Raw genomic sequence first — 25,261 nt, 5'->3', positions numbered from 1 at the left:
TTATTCAACGGAAGGACACTGCTTCTAGGGATACTTGCCCTCCTGCTCATTACAATCATATTACTTCATCCTGAATATTATCACATCTTGCAGTAAATGAGTTGAAGAAATATATATGAGTACATTTTTTTTCATCCTCATTCTCTTAATAGGATCTGTGGAGTAGCCTGCCCCTTTGCACAGCAGACTGGCCATTAATGAAAAAGTTCTTTTTACCTTTTTTTCAGAATTTACATTAATTATGTGGGCTAATCACTGCTGACTGGAGGCAGTGTGGGAAATGTGATTAGTGTGTGAGTTCTAATTAAGTCTGTGAAGCCTCACACACTGGCAGACAGGCTCGGGGAGCTGCACGCTTAGATACACACACAGATGTAGGAAGGAACACACTTGGACTGCTCACACACATGCATTTCACGTGCATACATAGATGTTTGTGTGATTATTCACACACACACACACACACACACACACACACACACACACACACACACACACACACACACACACACACAATCTACTGTAAAGCATGATGATGCAACAAAAAAACTCTGCTCACTATCTGCATCTCTCCCATCTTTCCCTCACACAGAGGCTACACACACATCAGTCAGTCCACTGCAGTGCTATCACACCACACACACACACACACACACACACACACACACACACACACACACACACACACACACACACACACACACACACACACATATACATACATACACACCCACACACACAGAAAGAGAGAGAGAGAGAGAGAGAGAGAGAGAGAGAGAGGTTGACTCAGATGGTTGTGGTCGGCGGCAATGCGCCCCCAGCGGCAGTGAGGCGGTGCTGCCGCTCCTGCGCCGGCGTTAAAAGGCGGCGGGCGGTGCGCAAGGGCCACAGTGTGGGGTGTGTTTGAACAAGAGACACAGAAAAGTTAGTAGCGGATTTTTCTGGCGTCTGACCTGCAGCAGCATCCGTCGAAAGCATCATGGCAAATAAAGCACATCAGCCTCCTCACCTGCACCTGGCCGAGGTCACCGCGTCCCAGTTCCTCGACATTTGGAAACATTTCGACGCTGACGGTAGGACACTTTTTTACCTTCCTAAAAGTTATTCCAAACTCAGAATTTCACGTAAGGTGATTGAATGAAACATATGCAGCCGATTGAAGGACCGACAATAATAGCCTAATTATACAGAATGCATGAAATAAAATTGAAATGTATCCTCCTACAATAGAGTAAAACCGTTATCAAGCTTAGAATAACAGACATTAGTACCACATTAATACACAAGTGTGTCGTGCTGGGATGTTAAAGCGAGTAATTAGGAATATTAGGATGGAAAAATACATAATGTAATATAGGGTTCTGTAATCTCAATTTTGCTGTGATATTTTAGCAATAGCCTATTATAGGAACTATTATTATAGGAACTATATTGTTGTAGTGATAATATTCTTTGTCATCGGATAAGTCCCATGTGTGATAGGAGATAAAGTAGCCAAAAGGGACGTTTTCATGCTAAGGAGCTGATATCGGAGCTGATATTTTGGATATGCAGATCACTGCAACCCTTATAAAAGTTCTGTTAAATAAACCTGAAATAAAAATAAAAAAATAAATAATAAAAGTTCGACGTTTTTCCAATGAATTTCTGATGTGATAAACCCCTCCCGGCACCACGTGGTATGAGTTTATTTAATTTAATTTTCGATTGAAATGCAACTAGGCAGATGCATTATTTCTCATAAAAAAGCGTTCTAAAATAATTCATATAATTACTTAAATACTATATATCACATATTCAATGAGCCATAAACGCTGAATAAGTCGAAGTTTAAGTTGATGCAGCCGTTATTCCTCTGTCAATTTAGTGTCATTTTCCAACAATGAAGCATTTGATTTAAACACGCAATGATCGTGCTATATTGCATTCAATGCATCATTTAATTACAGGGTCTTTAACCTAATCATTGACAGTTTGGATAAGTAACTGGGGCAGTGGTGGCCTAAAGGTTAAAGAAGCGAGCGTGTCCGACCGCTTGTCCCACCCTTATTACCACCATTGAGGTGCCCTTGAGCAAGGCCCTTAACCCCAACCGCTCCAGTGGAGCTGCTCAGTGGCCAGCAGGTCAGACTGTGGTTGTACTGGGCAGCTTCTAGGTATGAATGTGTAACTGTGTGAATGTGACAGGTCGTCGTTGCAAATGAGAATTTTTTCTCAATCGACTTAATAAATAAAGGTTAAAAAAAACAAATAAAAACTGTGTCTGCCTGATGCTCTCTTGGTATTGATATCGGTTTCCAATCATCATGAGCAGTGTCTCAGGCGTGTTACGCAGTGGAAGTATCCTGGGTATAAAAATGGACTCATGTGATACTGATGTGATGGGCTATCTGTCAACATGAAATCGTCCCATGTACTAATTTATTCAGCGACCCCCTCTTCCTCCTCCTCCTCCTCCTCCTCCTCCTCCTCGCCCACATTCTGTTCTCAATCTCGATCAGTGTCTTTTCATCCGTCCTGTTTATCTCCGTACAGATTTGTCAGCTCTGTCTGTCTCTCTCACTCTGCAAATGTCTCTGTGTGCATAAGCAGTATGACATGGGACAAGTTTCCTTTTTTTTTTTTTTTCCTTCAACAAATTCATCAGGCATGTCACTGCTGTGGCTTCCGTAGAGATGGAAGCCTCTTATAAGGTCTAATTATGGAAATCTTTTTCTGTGGATTAAGGACACTTTGTCACCTGATAAAAGTGCTGATGAAATCCATTTGAGAAGCATTGGATACACTCAAAAGTCCACAGTAGTCAACCTAAAAAAGGAGACAATTTTAGTTTTTTCTTTAAACCCTTGAAAGTCAGACTAGGACATATAAGTGATCACTCTGATGTAAAAAAAAAAAAAAATACACCTGCAAACAAGGTGAGTGTGTTGCACCTCTTTGTTTTACACACATACTCCTGGGAAGTCAATCGTTATTGTAATGTGTTTTGTTGCCTGCACACATGCTCATATTAATTCCACAGGGAAATCAGGGCAGAATGGGGAGTTGGGGTGAATGTGCTCAGCAGCTGAGCTCCTCCATATGAGCCATGTGCAGACAAAGTTGTCATAACTGTTAATGTTTTTACTCTTTTGGCCTGCTTAGAGTATGTGGATATCCGTCCTACCCAACCAGGTGTTTAAGTCCTTATGCTGAGGTACTTTACATATTGTGATTTGCAATGAGCCACTTTGCAAATCAAATACAAACAGTGTGCATCAACCGATTTGGCTACAGTGTTTGATTCCTGCTCTCATTACTGGGAGTGTCTTCTGGCTCGGCAGAAAAAAAGGAGAGCTAATTTGTTTGCTCAGATTGAGTAAACATCTCTTGAGATGCAGATAAAAATACACAGGAGGCAATGCATCTAGAGATGATGAAACCACATATTCCCCTGTTGGCCCAGGATCACATCTCATCTGGATTGCGTGTCTCGCAGCTCCTGCGCTCTGTGTCCCTCTCATCTTTTCTGCTGTTTCTGTCAGGCCTTTCTCAATTCCATCACTTCAAAGCTGAAAAGGGAAACAACTGCAGTTTTTCTATTGCTAATTATAGAGCATTTGCTGTCAAATTTTTTTATTAACCTGGATATGGAAATTCGGAATATTAAGCAAAATCCACTTCCTGAATGACCCTGTGATCTCAACACAATCTATTTGAATAGGCAGGGCAGCCTTTGAAAGGCAAATACACTTTATATAGGCTTTAAATATGCACTTAGTGCCCACTTTGAGAGTTTTCCTGTGTTGCGGTTGAATTTTAGAATCATAACCAGAGGAGTGAAGCGTCTTTGCCAGCATCTCCTGGGACTATAATGACGCAGTATCCAAAAAAGTGTGTGTTTGGGCCAAAAGTGGTTTTGCGAACCTTTTATCTTGCTGGTTGGTGCATGTTTTAAGTGCTTGTGCAGGGAGACTTAAGTATATGAAAGCAGGTTGGTAGGAGCACTCTCATTACGACATATACAACTAGTTGTTTGACATTTAAATTGAATGATGTGGAAGTGAGTTGAAGTCAGCCATAAAATGTGTCTGCTGGCAGTGATTATTATTTTTTTGTTTACATCTTCACACTAATATGGCTTCATTGACATTCAGTGTAACTAGGGAAAGCGGTTTCATTTGATGGATTTTAGGACAGTTTACTGCAACATGGGCACACTGTAATTAGGCTGCAGCACATATAGCATTTCATAGAATAACCATATGGTACCCTAAGCATATTGTTGTGGCTTAGAGGCTGATTGGAACAGAAACTACTTATCTTATCTGAAGCATAGTACAAACAGATGCTCCCTTATGCACAAATATAATGGGGTGTATGTTATTGAAAGTATGACAGCGCTCCGGCATAATCTATTTCTAAATCTATTTTTATTGTCATGTTATTTGCTTTGCAGTTAATCACATCTTACTCTGTTTAATTATCAAGCAAGCCATTTCTCTCCAGAGTCCTAAATGTCAATAAGACCCATAGGAGGGATGCTCGATAGCAGCGAGGCATTTTACTGTCCCACTTATTGTAACAGCGGAGCTTGTATTCATGAGTTTTGATAACATCACTAAGGAACATATGCATCCACACACACACACACACACACACACACACACACACACACACACACACACACACACACACACACACACACACACACACACACACAGGAATGTCCATGCATAGAACAAGATGCTAAGATGTTGGTTGGATAGGGAGAGGGAGTTAGATAGAAGATGACAGAAAAAGACGCCGAGTTAGAGGGAGAGGAGAGGAAGTGGATGGCATAATAATCTTTGTTAGTGTTTAATGAGGCAGCTCTGCCTTCCATGGTTTTATTGAAGCAGCTAGTCACATCGTTTGGAGCCATCTGTCCAGCCATTCAGCATGCTTGTTGATAGAATATTGGCACGGGTTCACAGAATACCTGGGTGAAGCGGGCATACTCATTTGTCCTCTGAATAGGTACTGTCAGGGCAATAGAGCACCAGGAGTAAGTGAAATAAGGTAAGAAGAAAATCAGCTGTCCCCAAGCTATATTTGTCACCACAGAATCCAAAAATAACATAATGGACATCATCTTAGGACAAGCACCGTTTGACAAAAGTGTCACTCATTCTGTCAAAATGATTGACAGGCGTTCAGTAAAACAAGGTTAAGACATTTAAAAACTTCAGTTAAGTTCCTCACGACAAAATATCATCACTTTCACAAATCTAGATGATCTTAAAAAAACAAATTCAGGCATAAAATTGTCACAGTACCTTATCCATATTGATTTGCCCCATTTGCCAAACTCCCTGCTGAAGGCAGAATTGATTTCCGTGTAATAAAAGAAGCTGCCTGTGGATCATCACCTTTAAAATCCTAGAAAAACTATTTGCCATGCAGTACAGAGCTTCTCCTTGCGTACAACCCTGTGAACACAGTCTTTGAGGAGTGATCAGTTTGCATCGTATCAGTCAATAGTTCACTCTGTTGAGCCAGAGGGGAAGGAAAAACATTACTGGTAAAAAGCTAATGTTTGAATCAATACTGTGGCAAAACTGAGCCATGCTGGGATCTGTTTGACACCATGACACTGTCACCACATCTGCGCTGATGGGTTTTTTGCATGTCAGCAATACTGACAATACTGTCAATACAACACTGCCCTTTGTGGTATGTTACAATGACATAGGTTTATGGTCTGTCTGTCTCCCAGGAAATGGCTACATTGAGGGGAAGGAGCTGGAGAACTTCTTCAGGGAGCTGGAGATGGCCCGGAGAGGAGCAGGGGTGGTGAGTTCAAGGACTAGAGATTAAACTCAGATACACATACTGAACACATAGGGGTGTCACGATTCTTCAAATCCACGATTCGGTTTGACTTTCGAATTTAAGGTCACGATTCAATATGATTTTAACATTTTCTTTTCAGCAGTGACGGCAATGTCACAATAAGAGCTAGATGGCAAAATGGTACTTTACAACAGCAGTTTGAGTTTTTCAAAATTAAAGAAGTGTAATTGAAAGCACCGTTAGTGTACCAAGATGTACATGAACGCACCACGAAGTCCTGGCGGGACGCTGATTTAAAATCGAAACTGTGACACCTGTATGACCACACAGGTTAAACTTGTATTGAGAACAAAATTTGAGTAGCTACCAAGGAACAAATGAGGAACGGATGAGGAACTAACTGCTAGTAAACCATTAGTTAATGAGTACCCTAACTCCTTATCAAATCTTATACAGTAGCTAATGATTAGTTTTTGATTAGTTAATGATTAGTTAATTGAGAAATGATTGAGAAATGAATAAGGAACAACTTCATAATTGATTAATCGTTATTAAGTTCTTCCCTAATAATTTATAATGGAGGACTTTATACTGTAGTAGATTATGATTGTGAATACTGTTACTAGGTTGTCCCTCATTACTTCAACACAGGGCTGTAGTTAAGTCCAACTTTGTAGAGTCCAAGACCAGAACTAGTCGAGACCGAGTCCAAAATGGTTTGAGTCCAAGTCAAGACTGAGTCCAAATGAGAGACAGTCAAGACCAAGAATTATATATTATTTACTTTAAGTATAACAATTTAATTTAAACATGTAGCATAAAGCTAAAGTGCAACTTCATATTTTATATGTTGAGTCTTTTTATTCTGGTGTAACAAGAACATTCTGGACTGCCAACGGAAAATGTAACACAAACTGACATGTTCCCATTCTTGAACTTATTACTTGTCCTGAAGAATCCAGAGTGCAGTGCTCGCTGACGTTGTGTCTGTGGCCAAATTGAAAATGATTGATACCTGATAAGTGAGGTATATGACGCAGACGTAGGTGTATACCAGGCGACCAATCTCGATGCCTGTTCTTGATGGATTATGAATTAAATCAATACCTGTTTTCTGAACAAGCGCACTTCATCAATGGTTTGGTCAAGACGAACTAGAATATTTGGCGAGTCCAAGGTCCGGTACAAGTCTGAGTCCAAATATCAAAGAGTCAAAGACAAGTCCGAGACAATAGAAAAATGTTTTGTTTGTTCGCCTGGGGGCCCCCAAATCATTATATTATTATATTGAACATTTCAGTTAATATAGTCTCACAAAAACCATTGACTTTACATAACATTTTATCTGATATATCTTATCATTATCTGATGAAAAACACAGCTGCCTTCTGACAACATCATCCTCACTTCACACCTGTCCTGCTACATACAGACAGACACGTGAACTAAGCAGACAACTGTTTCTGGCGGTAATAGGGCTGTCAATTGATTAAAATATTTATTCACAATTAATTGCATGATTGTCCATAGTTAACTCGTGATTAGTCTATATCCACAACGTTCCACTTCCTGGAATTGCTCCGTTGCCGACGAAAATTCCGCCGGATTTCACTCATTTATTCTCGATGGCCGTTACCTTGGGCTTTCTTTGTGTTGACATTTTAAACTGCGGCCGATTTATGAGGACTATGGTTAACCTTTTCTCAGATCTCTGCAGGGTAAATCCAGACCGCTAGCTAGACTATCTGTCCAATCTGAGTTTTCTGTTGCACGACTAAAACAACCTTTGAACGTACACGTTCCTTCCCGAGGCTATTTTGCAGAGAGCCGTTGCTCTGTACAGCACCTAGCGCTGCCCAAGACGATTGTGATTGTTTTAAAGAAATGCCAATGAACCAGAGCACGTTCTCTCCCATCCCTTTGCTTGGCCAGCTCCAAGATGACGTTATCTTCTGCCGTCTGCTTAGAAGTGCTGAATTTACAGCACAGCAACTTAATACGACATAGTGTCTGGCTTTTGGTTAATACAATATAGTGTCTGCAAAAAATGCCCTTTTATTGAGTTTCCTTTTTGCAAAATGCTCTGAGTGAATTTAAACTTTGTTTTTTATTGTAAAGGGTAGCCACGTGGAAGAAGTGAAGCCAGCGTTATGCCAGTGTTTTTTTCCTTCCATAACCTTTATTGTGTGGTTGTTTAGTTTCATTTAGATTTTGCTAAGATCCAACGCTGTCCAAACTGCTCCAAATTCCAAATGTCAAGTTCATTGGGTACCCAGGAAGCCAAGTGTAAAGTAGATTGTGTGAACCGTTCTCGAGATATTTGACACACACACACACACACACACACACACACACACACACACACACACACACACACACACACACACACACACACACACACACACACACACACACGCAGAGGATCCTAGATTTATAGTTAGATTAGGGAATTACCTATTACGAATTCATCAATTATCAAGTCATTCCTGATTCGCTCCTCACTCTTTTCTCAATTAACTCATCATCAATAACTACTGTATGAAATTAGATTAGGAGTTACTCATTAATTAATGGTTCACTAACAGTTAGTTTCTCAATCGTTCCTCATTTGTTCCCTGGTAACTACTCAAATGTTGTGGCCCTTATTGTAAAGTGTTATCATGTTTTCTAGGACCCTTCAAACCCCATATTCAGAGAAAAGATGAAGGAGTTCATGCAGAAGTTTGACAAGAACAAAGATGGACGAATTGAGATGTCAGAGGTAAGGCCTCGAGGTGCTTCTTGTATTATGTTTTTTTATAAAAGGAAGAATATTGACATGTTGGGAAATATGCTTATTCGCTTTTTTGCCGAGAATTAGATGAGAAGATTGACACCACTCATATAGTCATATCCAGCAGCTGGCTATCTTAGCTTAGCATAAAGACTAGAAACAGGGGAAAACAGCTTTCTGTCTGCTTTCTATGGTGGGTGAGTAAAAATGTAAAAAGAAAAAGCTAAGATAATTCAGGGCCAGAGGAATACAGTACAAATGAGAGGCTTCAGAGGCTTGGTCAATACTCCAATCGATTACATAAATACAGTCTTTTTGATAGTCTCAATGGAGCGTCAGTTTGGGATATTGCTTCCCCTCGATTTTACCATTTTCGGAGCATGATTTGAAAGAGATGCGAGATGGAGGGCTTCTGCAATACCAATAAGTTGTTAGAGAGGGGTTCAGAGTGAAAATCAGGTGCAAAGGTTTTGTCTGAACTAAAAACTTCAAGCAACATAAGAGAGTAAGTGAAAAGGTTTGTTTGTGAAATAAATAAATAAAAATCTAATTCAGGCATAGCCCGGCTTCTGAGGTCGCGGCTCTCTATTATTTATGTACAAGTTGCTCATTTGAAGTTTTGCCGACCAAAAGCTCCCCAGTCTCCATTTCCTCTTCTCTCCCAGCATATCAACGCCACCATCTTGTGTTCTCACCACTCCCTTTTTACTGTCATTTCTCTCTCTAGCTGGCCCAGATTCTCCCAACTGAAGAGAACTTCCTGCTCTGCTTCAGAGAGTTTGTCAGCTCCAGTGCTGAGTTTATGGCGGTAAGCGTGTGTTTCTGAGTGTGTTAGGATGGGCCGAAATATTTTTTTTAATGGAGAGCTGCTGTCCTCCCTTGCCGCACTCATCGTCATTTGTCATCGTCATCCGTTTTTTGCATTCTTGTTTTTCACTAAGAAATGCCATTAGCCTGGACACACTGCAACCAACCGTACAATATAGACCAGAGTCAGTCATCCATGGAAGAGAGACAGCCTGCATATTCTCATTCCTGCCTGCCAGCTAATTTCATGAAGTAATTCCCTGTGTATGGTCAAAGTTGTACTAATTAGTAAAATAAACTGGAGTAGTCTGGAATGAAAACCGCACACCCTCTGCCTCCATTGCACATGGTTGCCCATTTCTGCTGTTAAGATATAGCAGTTGAATTACAAATCAAACGACCATCAGGAACATAGTAGAAATATAGTATAGCTGTAAAAATACTGTAGAATTGGCTGAGCACAAATAAAGGCAAATATGTGACAAGTGAGCAAGCACAAATCTTGAAAAAGACAGCGATGTAAATCCCTTCAGTTTAAAAGGGGGTGTGAATAGTTTAAAATGGCCAATTTCATTCACAATTTTGGTTATCGTGGTACAGTAAACCCTCCTGATCTTGTTGTACCAGCTGCAAAACACAGATTGGCTTAAAAGAGGAAAAATTATTTAATACGTAGCGTTCGCTTTAGTGTTTTATGTACAGTAACTGGACAGTGTTAATTACTTAGGCTGTAAATGGTTCTCCAAAGATTCATGGGAATGTCTCTGCTGGTGCATGCAGAGGAGCTATGGGCTGTTACGGGTAACTGTAGGTCACAGAGGTTTGCAGTGGAGCTGATATTCACAACTCCCAAAACTCAATGCGTCAACATCAATCATAATCAGGGTTGGGATTTATTGGATATTGGATTTATAAGGAATATGTTTAACTGCTCCTCAGATCTCTGCAAGGTAAATCCAGACAGCTAGCTAGACTATCTGTTCAATCTGAGTTTTCTGTTGCACGACTAAAACAACTTTTGAACGTACACATGTTCTACCAAAACAAATTCCTGCCCGTTATTTTGCAGCGGCACCAGGGCTCCGTCCGGCTCATAGCGCTGCCCAAGATGATTGTGATTGGTTTAAAGAAATGCCAATAAACCAGAGCACGTTTTTCTCCTATCCTGGAATGCTGTTTGAAATAGCCAGACCCTCCACCACAACGCTGTGGAGGAAGGTCTGGCAATGCGCAACTACCACCACCCCAACCCTCCTCCTTCCACGGAATTTTTCTATTTACCCTTTATAATACTCCCTACCACTGTCGCTCTTCATACTATCTCCTCTTATAGCGCTGCGGTCAAGCAGTTGCTCTGGGCGTCTCAGGCCTTCTTCAGACTGCCAGCCCAAATCTGTTTTTTGGCATATCCACATTGATTTTAAAAAAAATCAAAAAAACACATAAAATGCAATTTTTGCTAATCGGTTTCAAACCACATTTGGAGGTGGTAGCATATTGAACAGTAAAATGTTCGAAGTAAAAGCGTTTTGGTCGTCATTCGAAGCCACTACATGCCCAGTATGTTTTGGAAAGATGGCGATTCCACATGATTACAGAGTTATCAACAGTAATGCTTTACATTACTGTGTTACACACAAATGTAATCTGATTACAGTAATGCGTTACTTTGTACCACGTTACCCCCAACACTGCAAAACAGTGACAGTTAGCTGAGCTAAATCAATTTAGCTAACGAGCAATCAGACATTAGCTACACACAAGTCAATCGTATGTCACTGGTTGATAGCAAAACCTCCCAGAAAATACGAAGTCTGTTCTGTTACTGACTAACAGTTAAGTTGTGTGTTTAAGAAACCATTTATATATGAAAAGTTCAAAGTGCAGCATTAACAAACATAGTGCTGCAGTGAATTATGAATAATTAAGGATTGTAGGAGTAACAAAACGCCTTCAGCAGAGCAAGATGTGTGAGGAAATCCTTTATTCCACAAAACACATTTAGAAGATAAGAAAATGGCAGATTTCATGTTAGATCGGCTGCAATGAAAGAATGGAGCCAATTAGCAACCAATTACATGTGGGGAGGAGGATGTCCTTGTCTCCGGTGTCATGTTGAAAAGTAATAATGAAATGGCAGGAGGAGGATGAATGATAGAGAAGGTGTGAAGAAAAAAGGATGCAAAGGGAAAACAAGAGAAAGCAGGAACAGAGAAGGACGTAAATGAAATGTCGATGGGAAGCTGAGAGCCTGAGTTTGAGAACATAAAACAAGAGAGGAGGATTAATCTGTCTTTGTTGAAGGGCACTGTTTTTTTTTTTAAAGGGTTAGAATGAGGAAGCAGAACCTTCTATTTTCAGAGTCATATATAATGGATAACACCACTGTAGCTCCTCTTTGCAGTGCCCAGAGGAGGAGCAGAGGGGGAAGAGGAGGAGAAGGAGAAGGGGGAAGGCCATCCATCTTTGATAAGGAGCCCTTCCTTCGGACAGGGACAGCTGCTAGATTAAAACATTCATTAAAATGACTTTCTCTCCCTCCCTCATTTCTCTCTGTCTCTGGTTGCCCTCTGCTCTGTATGCGGGTGATTGGGACTGTATTGAATACTGTGTGATTAAAGGGATGATCGAGGCTTTTGTGGTTGTCCCCTCTGGAACGATTTCTGCCCTCTCCACCAGAAAAATCAAACTCTTGGCGCAGTTAAGGAGCAAGCTGAGGGTTCGATCAGAGAGGATTTATGTTGGGGGAGGAATGTAAGAGAAAAGTGTCTTTGTGCTTTGTGCATCAGTGCTGAAAAACTGCTTTCAATCCAATATCTCCTTTGTTTTTTTAACATTTCTTGTAGGCATGGAGGCGATATGATACAGATCGCAGTGGCTACATTGAAGCAAACGAATTGAAGGTATGCTGCGATATACGATTCTCAATGATAAAACATATTGTATCTCATTCATGGTCATGGCTTTTATGTACTATTTCTGATCATATATCTACATTTGCATCCCAAATGCTAGCATGACCATTCAATCAATTTACAAATACCTGTTATTTATTCATCTGCTTAATTTGTCATACTTATTCTTATTTTGTTATGTCTTTTTTCTTTCTTTTTCCCCCCACACACATTCAAATGCACATTCAAATGCTCACTAGCAGAGCACCCACCCTTAACTGTGATTATCAGACAGTAGTAGCTAGCAGCCACTTAAGTAGCTACTTATACCATACATCCAGTCTTTTTTTATATTATATTTTATTTATATATTTACATATATGTATACCACTGTAATAGTCATGTTATTCTGTTTTTGTTTTTCCCTGGATGTATTTCCCATGCCCTTTTTGATCATTGAATCATTTTGAGTGGAAAAGCGCAAAATGTCTTAACCTATATGGATATTTTTTTTTGTTTATCACCCCCTCTATGTTGTTGTGCACCATTAAAAAGAAAGGAAAGAATGACAGAAAAATAATCCTCTACATGTTTTTGTGTTATGATCAGTAACTACTCTATTATCTAACTGATTCTGAATTTGCTTGTTGAAGGCATAGTTATGGAAAATAACTAGTAGGCAGGGAAATACGCCTATTCGCTTTCTCGCTGAGTTAGATGACAAGATTGATACCACTCATAAATCTTCTCAGCTAACTTTCAGCAAGACAGCCAATAAGCATATTTCCAGAAAAGTCAAACTATTCTTTTAATGCACCCATATTATGCTCATTTTCAGGTTCATAATTGTATTTTGAGGTTGTACCAGAACAGGTTTACATGGTTTAATTAAAAAAAAAAAAAAACATATTTGTATTGTACTGCACATTGCTGCAACTCCTCTTTTCACCCTGAGTGTTGAGCTCTCTGTTTTAGCTACAGAGTGAGGCATCACACTTCTATCCCATCTTTGTTGGGAGTCGCACATGCGCAGTAGCTAGGCACTGGGCTACTAGCTAGAAGCTAACGCTGCGATCGGTTAGCCACCTCGTTCTCAATGACAAAACACTACTACAAAACACACAAGTTCACCTTAATCTACAAAAGAAATTGTATATAACTACTTACATTATATTGCAGTATATTTAGAAGAAGTCTCCCGGCTAATCCTGCCTTGTACTGACCGAAGTTGGAGAAACAGCTAGCTGATGTGGTATTAGCTAAAGTGGTTAGCACACACCAAATGTTTCGGCCAATGCATGGATGGTTTTTTTTCCAAGTTTGTATGTGTGTGGAAGCACCAGAGACACAAAATAACACCCCAAATCCCAGAAAAAGTGATTTTTATTCATAATATGGGCACTTAAGGCCCTTGAAACATCTGTGAAAAATAAAAAAAATAAAACAAAATTGAAAATTGGACATTTTTATTTTAAAGAAAATCTTTTCCAAAGATAAGAAACCGATTTGCTGAATATGGCTTAAGATGTAGTCCACAGATAATCAACATTTCAATATGTTTGTCACTAAGTTTCAGTGCAATTCACCTTTTTTTGATACATGTTTGATACATACGTGAGCACGTGGGTCAGTAAAGCCAGGCAGCAGCTTTGAAAGAGGAGTTACGCGTGTTTATTTCCGGTGAGGACTCAGATGAAAAAACTTTTGAGATCGCACAAATGTTATTCGCTTCAACACCTCTAGGAAATGTTATAAAGGAAAGTGCTCTACACTGGGGAATTATCATTACTTGGGTCAGTGATTACGTGTCACATACAAATTAGGCTGCTTAGGTTGACATGGGATCACATTTCTTCCAGCTGACTAGGTGCAGATGAATTACTCAGATGTGGCCTTTGGAAAGCTTTGGGAAAATGCAGATAAGATCGCAGGCAGCAGACATGTGTCTCACCTCACGGGCTGTAGCCAGGGTTTAGAAATGACTGAGGTCCAAAAAATTTTCTTTTAATGGAGTTTATTTACTGCATTGTATGAGCAAAATTCATACCAAAATGTAACCTACAAACACAACCTCAGCAATACACTACACACAAACTCATTATCTATCATTAAATACATACAGAGGGACCTGTTGGTAAAAATACTTTGTATTAAAGCTGCACAATTTTTCCCTGTCAGTAGTGGAAAGTAACTAAGTACATTTATTCAAGTAGCTACTGTACTTAAGTACAGTTTTGTGGTACTTGTACTTTACTTGAGTAGTTCCATTTGTGTTACTACATTATTCTACTCCACTACATGTCAGAAGGAAATATCGTACTTTTTAATCCACTACATTGATTTGACAGTTTTTTTACATAAAAAAAACATATGATATGCTTGAATGATAGGATGCAGTAGGCTATACTATTAACCTACACAGTAGTATAAAAAGCATCTACAATTGGCTCCACATTACAAATTACAACATTAAAATGCTCTTAAATGTATTTGTTTGTGATAGAAAAAGGTTAAGAAGTGTGCGCTCACTTATAAAAGAATATATAAATATATATTTATAGTTTCATATATGTGATATATTCAACGGATAGGCTATATACATTGGAACTATAGTAAAAGGTGTCAGTTATGAATGTTGCTGGTATGATGTTAATATCAGATCATTTTCACTGTCTATTTGTGCTGAGAACTGTGCGCCTCACGCGGGGCTCACCTACTCATGTGCGGCTGCTCTAACCTGTTAACATGGGCGCCAAAATGAAAAGCAAGAGGTCCGGGGCACTCCCGCGCTGCTCAGGTAGGCCAACACATCCTGTGGCCCCGCACAGAAAGCTGTCAGTTTCAAACATAGAGTGTACATTAAAGAAAACGGTTTCACGTCATTCAGATGCAGATATACAGTGTTTTTTAAAAAATAAATAATTACTGAGGTCCGGACCACTGTGACCTCATAGCAGGCTCCGGCCGTGCTTACCTCATGACTGTGAGCAGACGTGGAAAATATCTGAGTATATCGACTGAAGTGCTGAATATGTGATGTAAGAATATATTGAAATAATGACTGCACTACATTTGCTGTACCCAGGGGCAGAGCCACATGTTTGTAAACCTTCGGGGCTCAGCCCAAACCAAGGGCGTGGGGATTCCAGGGGCATGCTCCATTTACTGGCAGCTATATGCACTATTTCTCATGCCATTTGACAATAGAATGTCTAAAAATCTGTACATCATTTGGGGTAAAAAAACATGATAGTTGCCAAGGAATAACAATCAGCATCCTGTTTTGTATCTAATTGCTCTCCAACTGTCTTCATCATTCTGAAACCAGAACACAACAAATGTTGAGGATGGCTACTTTTCACTTCTGCCACCCAAAAAAGGGCAAAAATTGCCTGATGTTACTATTTAAAGTAACATAACATAGGTAGGGTAGGAATTGGGCATAAACAGCATTACGGATCTTGAAACCTATTTTTAGTAGAGTTCACAGAATGAATGGCGATATTTCCCCAGTAATAGAAGTTTTGCTCCATTGATTTGCTGGTCCAGTCAAAGAGACTGAGGGGAAATGACACAAAGCTGAAGTTATTTTAAAACCCTTAAAGATTCGGTGCTTTGAGAAAACATTCGGGGCTGGAGCCCCAGCAGCCGCCCCTGACTGTACCTAATGGCTGTATTTACTCTTTACTTTGCAGATTAGGGTTTGACATACAAAACACAAAATCAATTCATAAAATACCACTGATTTCATTTATTTTTGTGTCTATCTTTCTTTTCCTCTTTCCATCTTTATGTTCTTCCTTTCCTACGCTTGTCCTGTCCTTGCTTTTATCTTTCCTTGATCTACCTTCCTTCATCAAGTTTTAGGTTTGCAAGAAAGTAGATTAAATAAAGCTTTTGCATTGCTGTGGGTTTTTTTCAATGGTGAAAACCGAAGACCCTATACATGCCATACTTCTGCATGTTCTTCCTCATTTTTTTTTTTTTTTTATCCGCATGTGTCTCTGTCCTCAGGGCTTTCTGTCAGACTTGCTGAAGAAGGCTAACAGACACTACGATGACCAGAAGCTCCAGGAGTACACACAGACCATAGTAAGACACACACACACACACACACACACACACACACACACACACACACACACACACACACACACACACACACACACACACACACACACACACACACACACTCAGCTTACGGTTTGATGTTAATAACTCGCAGACAGGTATTTACTCACTGTAAGACGATGTTTCAGTCTGTGATATTTAATGAAAATATTATTGCATATGTGTGTCTTTGTCACATATTCAGCTCTTATCTGTTTGGCTAAACTTTATGCTTAGTATCACGAACATAAGATTTTCATTTTATATTGAGTTTTACAAAAAATACACAGATTTCTTAAAGTGACATGGTCAGTTTAGAGTTTGTTTTACCAACCAGATTTTACGCGATTCAAAAGTTGTGTTCTCTCCTGCAAGAAGACACTATTCACCACAGTGTAGTAAAAAAGATCCTTCTTCAGCTCAGAAAAAGCTTCCAGTAACATAGGTAGGTAGGAGGTAAAAAAAAAAAAAAAAAAAAAATAGGGAGAAAACACAAATGAAGTACTGATTTTGCACCAGCATCTCTCAAAGTAGTGAAAAAATAACTTTAAATGGCTTTAAACTAAAATAAAAAAGTAAAATCTCGAAAAACGGCAATGAATCCTAGAGAAACACAGCCGTATGCAGTCTTTATGACAGGTATGTGTCTAGTGTATGTCGGGCCTGAGGCCCTCAGAGGCCTGTCGTGTCTGTGGCAGCGGTGCTGTGCGGCTGAGTGGTCCTGACCCATCATTTCCTGCAGTTTGTGTGTTTACAGCACAGATGTGCTAACATCTGCTTCTTCCTGGAAGCCCCAGAGCTGACCTGACTTGATTTTCTGAAGCCGTTTTCCGCAACACATTTATAGATACAATTGGTCATTGTTTCATATTGTTTCTTCATGCCTTTATTACACATTTGAGCCACAGATGGTAAAAGCTATTATCGAGGGAATGCACCAACTTGATAGCGATTTGCTAAATAATAACAAATAATCATGAATACATAGGCACCAATATCATTCAGGTCCAGCAGTGAAACCATGCTAGTATTTACACTATGCTAGGAATGTCCTAGGCTAACAGCGATCCTCTAGTGAAAATTACAACCTGCAGCAAAGGTAAAATGATGAGTCATTTTATTTGGCATGTGGCTAAGACAGGCATTTTTGTGTAGGAGATGTGGCAGTTAAAATGTAAAACATTCATAACAAATGTTTTTAGTAAATCTGCACCTCAGTCTATTTCTGTTGGATATTGTGAGTAGCATATCACTCAACACATCTGCAAATAACTAATATATACTTTTCACAAGACATTACAAATGGAAATTCTGTGTCAACAAATTAGCCACATTTGAGATGAATAGTTTCATACCAAACATAGGTGCAATTACCACCACCAACCAACACCTTTTCTTTAAGGGAAATGTAATATTTAAGAAAATCTAAATTTGCAAAGTCTTTTGTATTCTTTCCTACAGAAGCGTATTGCTGCCATGCCATAAAAAGAAAAACGGATCAGTATAAATTTATAACGTGAAAAGTTCATTATTATAACAAGACGTTTTTACTTTATAACAAAGTATTTTCACGTTATAACAATATATCTTCACGTTATTACGATATACAAACTTATCAGGTTGTAACAATAAACGTTTGTTTATATATTATTGTAAAAATAAAGTCAGAATTCTAAGAAAAAGTCAAAAGACTGAGAATAAAGTCATAATTCTGAGATTAAGTCGTAATTCTGAGAATAAAGTCAGAATTCTGACTTTAATCTCATAATTCAGATTTTAAACTCAGAACTCAAATAATTTTTTTCACATGGCCCTAATCCTCTTCCGTATAACCCTAACAAAGTATTTTTGTTACCTAAACTTAACTAGTTCCTTTTCACAACGCTAACTACGTCTCGCGTGGTCACGTGTTACGGTCACATGTTACGGTCACATGTTACGGTCACATGTTACGGTCATGTGTTTAAAACAGCCACCGTGCGGCCATTTCACGACGTTAAATAGAATGGACATACAGTGTATAAATTTTGGAATGTCATAAGATTATAAGTTATCACGTTATACTGTAAAACGTTTTATGTAATAACAAAAGTTATCACATCGTAACATGAAACATTTCATATTGTACAATAAACCTTTCTTGTTTTAGTTTGTATGCTGTTATAACTTGAAAATATCTTGTTATAACATGAAAAACATTACACATAACAATAACAATAAATTTTTCACATTATACCGTGATACTGATCAGTTTCTCTTTTTCTGGCGTGGCAGTAATATGCTGCTGTACTTTTCCCCTAAGTCCCTTTCTAAAAAAAAATTGCACTCTTAGGTTATTATTCTGTAAAAATCACCATCAACTGGCTGAAATGGTTGAAGCTTTTTTCATGGACAGTCCCTTTACTGGTCCTCTGTTAAACATCTAGAACTGTGAAAAAAAAAGATATATAACAAAGATGGAAAGTTGATGGCTGTCCATTCTATTTCTCAGTCAATAGAATTTATGTGACCATATTTGCCTTCAACTTGACAGTATATAGCTATAAAAAAACGTTCCTTACGGTCTCTTTCTGTCTCTTCCTATCTCTGTTCTGCTTCCACTTTGTAGCTCAGGATGTTTGATCTGAATGGAGATGGGAAGTTGGGCCTGTCAGAGATGGCAAGGTAATGTGCAATTTTACTTGCCTCTGTTCACTATATAAAATACATTGCCTGCTGATGTTCATTCACCATCTAACTATTGTGTCCGCCAATCTCCCACAGGCTTCTCCCTGTTCAGGAGAATTTCTTACTCAAATTCCAGGTAAAAAGAAATGGCTACATTATTATACTGTACACAATTAATATCACTGAAGTACTTAATATGATGTAGCCACTATGTTTGAATATTTATAATATACTTGGTTGATGTTTGTCTTACTGTGACTTCTGCAATTTGTAGTCTGATAAGTCAAAGTCAAACCTTGTTTTTACAGGGTGTCAAGTTGACTACTGAGCAGTTCAATGCCATTTTTGCATTCTATGACAAGGTAAGTGACATTTTATTCAAGGTGGCAATAAATATAGTTGTCGTCTGCTTTCCACACTCTCCCAAACACACAGCTGAAATCTGGCCCCACTTTTGAGTTAACTTCTCTTCCACTAGCATTTTGGCACAGACATTTTATTCATCTGCCATACTGGGGTAAAAAACTGGGGTGCTCCTGGGAAACCCTGTCTATATATTCTGAGCTAAGTTTGTATTTACCACAATGCTCAACGTTTTTATTTTTATTTTTTATTAACCTTTATTTATTGAGAGAAGGTTCACTGAGAGGCAACCTCTCTTTTGCAGGAACGCCCTGATCACATTCACACAGTTACACATTCATACCTGGAAGCTGCCCGGTACAACCACAGTCTGATCTGCTGGCCACTGAGCTGTTACATTTGAACTCTTCATCATCGATAATCAGAAACCATTAACAAATGTTATTTACTACATCCCCCATGAGTCTTATTCATGGGGGAACTATTAAAGGATCATGGGAGCTATTGTTCATTGTTTTACCTTGATTAAAATAATAAGTTATGTTAGTGGATATAAAGTTAATTGAGATGAGGCTAGTGGAATAGATGCTAGCTTAAAAAAGGGGTAGGACCTATGGGTGGGACAGGTAGGTCTGTGTCTGTAGACTGTACTATAAAAGTTAATATGCTACATGGTGAGAGGACTTGAGGGATGTATATTTATACTGTAAAAGAAGAAGAAATTGCTACACAGCTAGAAAAAATACTCAAGTTGTCTGGATGACTCAGCACTGTTTGTTTTGGAGTTTCCCTTTAAAATCATAAATGTAAATTCCTTGTTTTGTGTCGAGGGCGCTCCCTAACTACCTAGGGAAATGCAAACGGAAATGAGTTAGGCTTGGCACACTAGTACCTTTGTAAACAGCTCAGGGTTGTTGAGCTGTGGTCCAGTTAATGGCCACATTTTCCACATTAGCAGTGGATTGGTGGGGAGAGACTATAGGGCGAGAGTTGCACATCTGTTAAATCATTTTTCTTGTTTATGATACCTTATGAGTTTTTGTCAGCCTGAGGGGCCAGCCATACTGTAATCTAGGTAGCTATGAGGCTGACTCAATCTTAGAGGAAATAAACAACTCAATTCGATGTGGCATAGTACCAGTGCTCCAGTTAGCTCAGTTCTTATGTGCTAAATGCTTCTGTATAGCGCTATTGTTAGTTAGTGATATACAACATTTTAATTGAAATTTTAAAATGAATCTACTCTCTAATACTGTTTTTGTGCCAGTGATGTAGCCACTTCATGACACATTTGCTGTCTTAAACAATCATTGTGTGTGGCAAATATGCATAATACAACCATCGTTTGAGTATGTAGTGTGTTCACAGTACCAAGTTGACTATACTTAAATCCAGGATGGATACTACAATTGCTTGATTTTTGAGTGAAAAAACATACATCATCTATATTTGTAAAGTTTCCATTTGTACAAAATTGTACCTTGCATTTAGCACTGCCAACATAATTACTTAATGAATATTGTAGAATATTTGCTATTAAATTGGGACACAACGTCAGTCTTTGGTCCGTTGGAAGGAGGCGATTTGGGCTGTCCAGTGGAAGGGGAGAGGTTTGTTTTTGGTATGTGAATGGAGACAGGTGGTAGAATCTTAATAATTGACATTTGAATATTCTGTTTTTGACTCTAATAATAAAATAATCTGACACTATAGTTCCATGGCTACAAAACCTAGACAAAACATCACTGGCACAAGGACCAAATTTTACTACACTGTACTTTTATCTGCCAAAGAAGGCCATGTTATATGGTTGAAAGCTCCAGACAAATTTCAATAAGTTGATGTTCTAAGAACTTTTTGTCAAACTAGTATTTCCAAGGTAAATAATGAACCTTTAAGCTCTTTATTTCTTGCCACTGTGTAGGCCTTACTTAACAGGGCAGGCCTTCATAGCAGTGGCTGGGTAGTTGCTTGCATGTTCATGTCTCAGGGTTGGACTAAAGACAAGCACTTGCTCAAGCTCACTTGCAGAGGACAGGGTTGAATGTTCAATTATAGATGAGCCGCTGTGGTCCATTCATGTAGACTATCTCTGTGAATGGAGCACTACCATTATGGGTGTAATTAGTTTCATCATTTTGTTATGAGCTCAGCCCCTGCAGCTCAAACTGAGCGATCGTAAGAAGGGCAGAGTGTGGCCGGTCAGCTGAACATGAACATGGCTCACAGTGCCACAGTCCCAAACTGTGCAAGGTCTTGAAAATGGCTGACATGCAAGATGGCATGCAACTTAGACAGACCAGTTGATACCTGATGTTGCTCTGCTTTCCCATAACTCTGCAGAGCACGGGACTTTCATCCTTAAAGTGAAAATAAAATAGAATTCACACTTTATTCCCAAGATCTGGGAAACTTTAGTCTAGCTTTGTAGACATCAAAGAGCATCTCCCAAAGTAAAAAATAAGATTGGCAAGCCACTGAGCTCTGAAGTCATCTTGAGACCGGGCCTAGATGAACAGAACATGGTTTTGTTCCACTTGCCAAGGGAACATTTCCAACAATTTGGATTTATTTTTTTGGCCCCAAACTCTAAACACTACTGTGAGACATAACTCATTAATTAGCAAAGTGGCTCCATATTGACTCTACAGCTAACCCCCTTTACATAGTTGTGAATGGGAAGCCTTTTTTTAAATCATCATTCATTAATGGCCATTTGGCTGGTGCATTTATGATGGCTGCCATAAAATATTGAATGACGTTGAGCAGCATAGCAGGGCTCAAAAATCAAAAGGCTCAGAATCTAAATATAGCTGGTGCACACTGTATAGGAAGGAATGCAGGAATCTTTGATGAAAACTAGAAAAACAAGGTGCAGCTACATAATGTTGAGCTGTAGTTTAAATCGCTGCACTTTAATTATGTTTTGCAGTCTGCTCGCTGTCTACAGATCAGTCCAATGATCCTGTCCTCAAGACTTTCTGAATGTTTGGAGATGAAAATAAGATTTGTGGTGTGTTTCTGTCAACTTCTTTCAGGATGGGAACGGCTACATTGATGAGCAGGAGTTGGATGCCCTGCTACGAGACCTTTACCAGACAAACAAGAAGGTGAGATGGGGGCTTTGGTGAAGGTTCACAGGCATTTTGTATAGAAGTACATTCTGTGGCCCTGTGGCATACTGTAAACACGATGCACTTTTGTGAGCTTAGACCTGGCTTGTGACTTTTTGCACTGATACAATTTCTCTCTGATCATTTATGCTCCTCTCAGTTGTTCACACACTGTGCATTCTGTTTAATATTACCGTGTTTCAGAACAGAAATAAACAAAACAGAAATACACCCAAAAGCTGTATTTTAACATATCTCTTTAATACAAGCTATGCCTGTATGGTAGACTTACAATAATAGAAGTAGTAAACATTAGACAAGCTGCATGTGATAAGAAATATTGACTGCTCTAGTTCTTAGTACTGCAAAAACTCAGATCAACAGCTTTATTGAAACCCCCAAATGATTCACATGTATTAACTGTTTTTTTCATGTGCGTTCAGGATTTGTATATGTGTATATTGGTGCAAGCCCTGACTAACTAAAGGTTGTCAAACAAGGGGCACAATCTTAGGATGAGTTGAAGGTGCATGTGTGTGTCTTCTGTAGGTTGATGTAACATCACCTCTGTCTTGTTGTCAGGATGTGAGGCCAGAAAAATAATACAAGACAAGAGGCTGCTTAGTAGCAGAGACTGACATCAGAAACATAAATATCTAATTGACAAAGAACAAATTTCAAGTCCAGCATCTTGAATTTCAAATGTTGTGTCACACGCTACTACAAAAATTTCAAGACATAAAGTCCATTTGTTTTCACTGTGGTCCTTAGCAAATACTAGTATTAACCCTCTGAACTTGCCGGCGTCCCTCACCTTATGTAGTATCTCCAGATCAAAACAGTGCAGAGACTTACTTTTTTGTTGTTTAGAAGCAGAGAAATTACGAGGTCCTCCACGAGATTGTAGGCCATCCAGAAGCTTTTTAATATATCATTGAATGACATTGTCTTTGTAAAATAAATAGTTATGAATCTGTCAGGATTTGTGAGACTTGGACCCAAAAATGCAGAGACGAGGAGGTAGTGGAAAGTATAGAAGATTTATTAAACGGCTTACAAACAATGGGAGTCCTGAGGGAGGCAGGCAGGCAAAAGGAGTTCCAAAAACACTCAGAAAACTGAAGACTTTGGAATCAAAACACAAGGAACTGCGAAACATCAGGGGCAACAAACACAATAACAAAGGAAGCACAGAATCTAAATACACAAGGTAACGAGGATAGTAACGAGAGACAGGTGACATGAGGGCTAATGAACAGGTGAAACAAGACATGACACAGGAGAAACAGACACTACAAAGTAAAACAGGAAACCGAAGCATGAAAACACACACAAGGATGGAACTAGGAAAACAAAACACAAAACAAACACGGGTAAAACATGACCATGCACAAATACCAGGTAAACAGTAACACACAAGGAATGAATTGACAAAATAAAACAGGAAAAACTACAACTGAAAACCACAACCATGACAGAATCCAAAAATCAAGTCACGTAATCTCCAATATCTTCGCATCGCTTCAAGCTAGCCTCCTTCTGTGTTTTTAGCATGGTAACTAACACAGCCTTTCCAAAGAGGGCTTCAGTGCAATTGTAGCACAATAAAGTCAACTTGTTTTTATTGTGGTCCTACACTTCATTACAATAACAATGCTGCTTATTTAACACATATTCTACAGTACATCTATAAGGATCATTAACTGGGGAGAAGGCCGACTTTCTGCCTGAAATGTGGAGCAATTTTTTTATCCAGCTAACAGCATAGCAAGCTAGCTAAAGCAAATCAAATCTGCTCGCCACAGTTGTCACCACGGATGGCAAAATCAATAGTGATGGGTTAAAAATGCAATGCCTTCTTTTGTCTACCTCTGTCTGAAATTATGCACTCATTTTCAAAAGTTTCAAAAATCACTATGAATGTTGTGTGGTAAATATGCCTCCTGTTACCAGTGTAAACTGAAGACTGACTAAAGTGTTGTGCGGTAACAGAAAGCTTTTAGCGACAAATAATCTGATCACCCAGGACAATACTGGTTAAATTTAGTTTCTAATAAAGCATTATTATCTTTATCTTGATTACTGTCACTAGTTGGCCCATTCAGTTTTACTGACTCTATATCATAACCCCAATTCTGTTGTTCAGGATGTGGACGTGAAGAACCTTACGGGCTACAAGCAGAGCATCATGACCCTGTCTGACGGAGGGAAGCTCTACCGTGGCGAGCTGGAAATTGTCCTCTGCAGGGAGCCAATTGTGTGACTCTTCCTCCTCTCTTGTTGTGTATCCTCATTTTCTCTGCCTGCCCTGTCCTGCACTCCTGAGACCACACCCACATCCAGCTGCCTGGCAACATAGACCAGGTGCATGTGCCAGACACCCCCCCTATCATTTCCCCCAACCCCCCCTCAAGTTACAACATCAGAATGAAAAGGTACACTGTCAGCACGCAATGGCTCTTCCTCCCTCAATCCTAACTCTTCTGCCATCTGGCCTCTCAACCCTAACCATGACCTGACTGAAATATCTTCAGTAGCTTCCCACCTTCTCAACTCTGTCCCATGTCCTTTGCCATTTCTGACCTCATAAACGTCCCTGCAATCCATGCTGTGCCTGACTTGCAACTCCTGACCGAAAGCCCAATTTTCCCACAGAAATTCCCTTTTCACCTGTTGATAACCTCCGAACCCTGTCCCTGGCTTCATTGACCTCTCCATTC

The 25,261-nt window shown here is 39.3% G+C and overlaps 1 protein-coding gene and 1 long non-coding RNA gene across 2 annotated transcripts; both read left to right on the top strand.

Moving 5' to 3' along the window:
• The first annotated feature begins 819 nt into the window (after positions 1 to 819).
• On the top strand, positions 820 to 24,956 carry calb2a (calbindin 2a). Its single transcript, XM_031309946.2, has 11 exons — positions 820 to 1,073; positions 5,738 to 5,814; positions 8,486 to 8,575; positions 9,315 to 9,395; positions 12,241 to 12,297; positions 16,303 to 16,380; positions 19,007 to 19,062; positions 19,162 to 19,201; positions 19,374 to 19,427; positions 22,467 to 22,538; positions 24,688 to 24,956. Exons 1-11 carry the CDS (start codon positions 980 to 982, stop codon positions 24,802 to 24,804), a joined length of 816 nt encoding a protein of 271 aa, XP_031165806.1. The 5' UTR covers positions 820 to 979; the 3' UTR covers positions 24,805 to 24,956.
• Positions 19,434 to 20,022, top strand: LOC118495478. Its single transcript, XR_004897917.1, has 2 exons — positions 19,434 to 19,658; positions 19,819 to 20,022. It is a non-coding gene; the product is annotated as an uncharacterized LOC118495478 (long non-coding RNA).
• Positions 24,957 to 25,261: the final 305 nt, after the last annotated feature.

This window comes from Sander lucioperca, chromosome 7 (assembly GCF_008315115.2).
Source record: "Sander lucioperca isolate FBNREF2018 chromosome 7, SLUC_FBN_1.2, whole genome shotgun sequence".
Taxonomy (NCBI): domain Eukaryota; kingdom Metazoa; phylum Chordata; class Actinopteri; order Perciformes; family Percidae; genus Sander; species Sander lucioperca.
The sequence above is the reverse complement of the archived record's forward strand: the minus strand, read 5'-3'. Positions and strand labels throughout refer to the sequence as shown.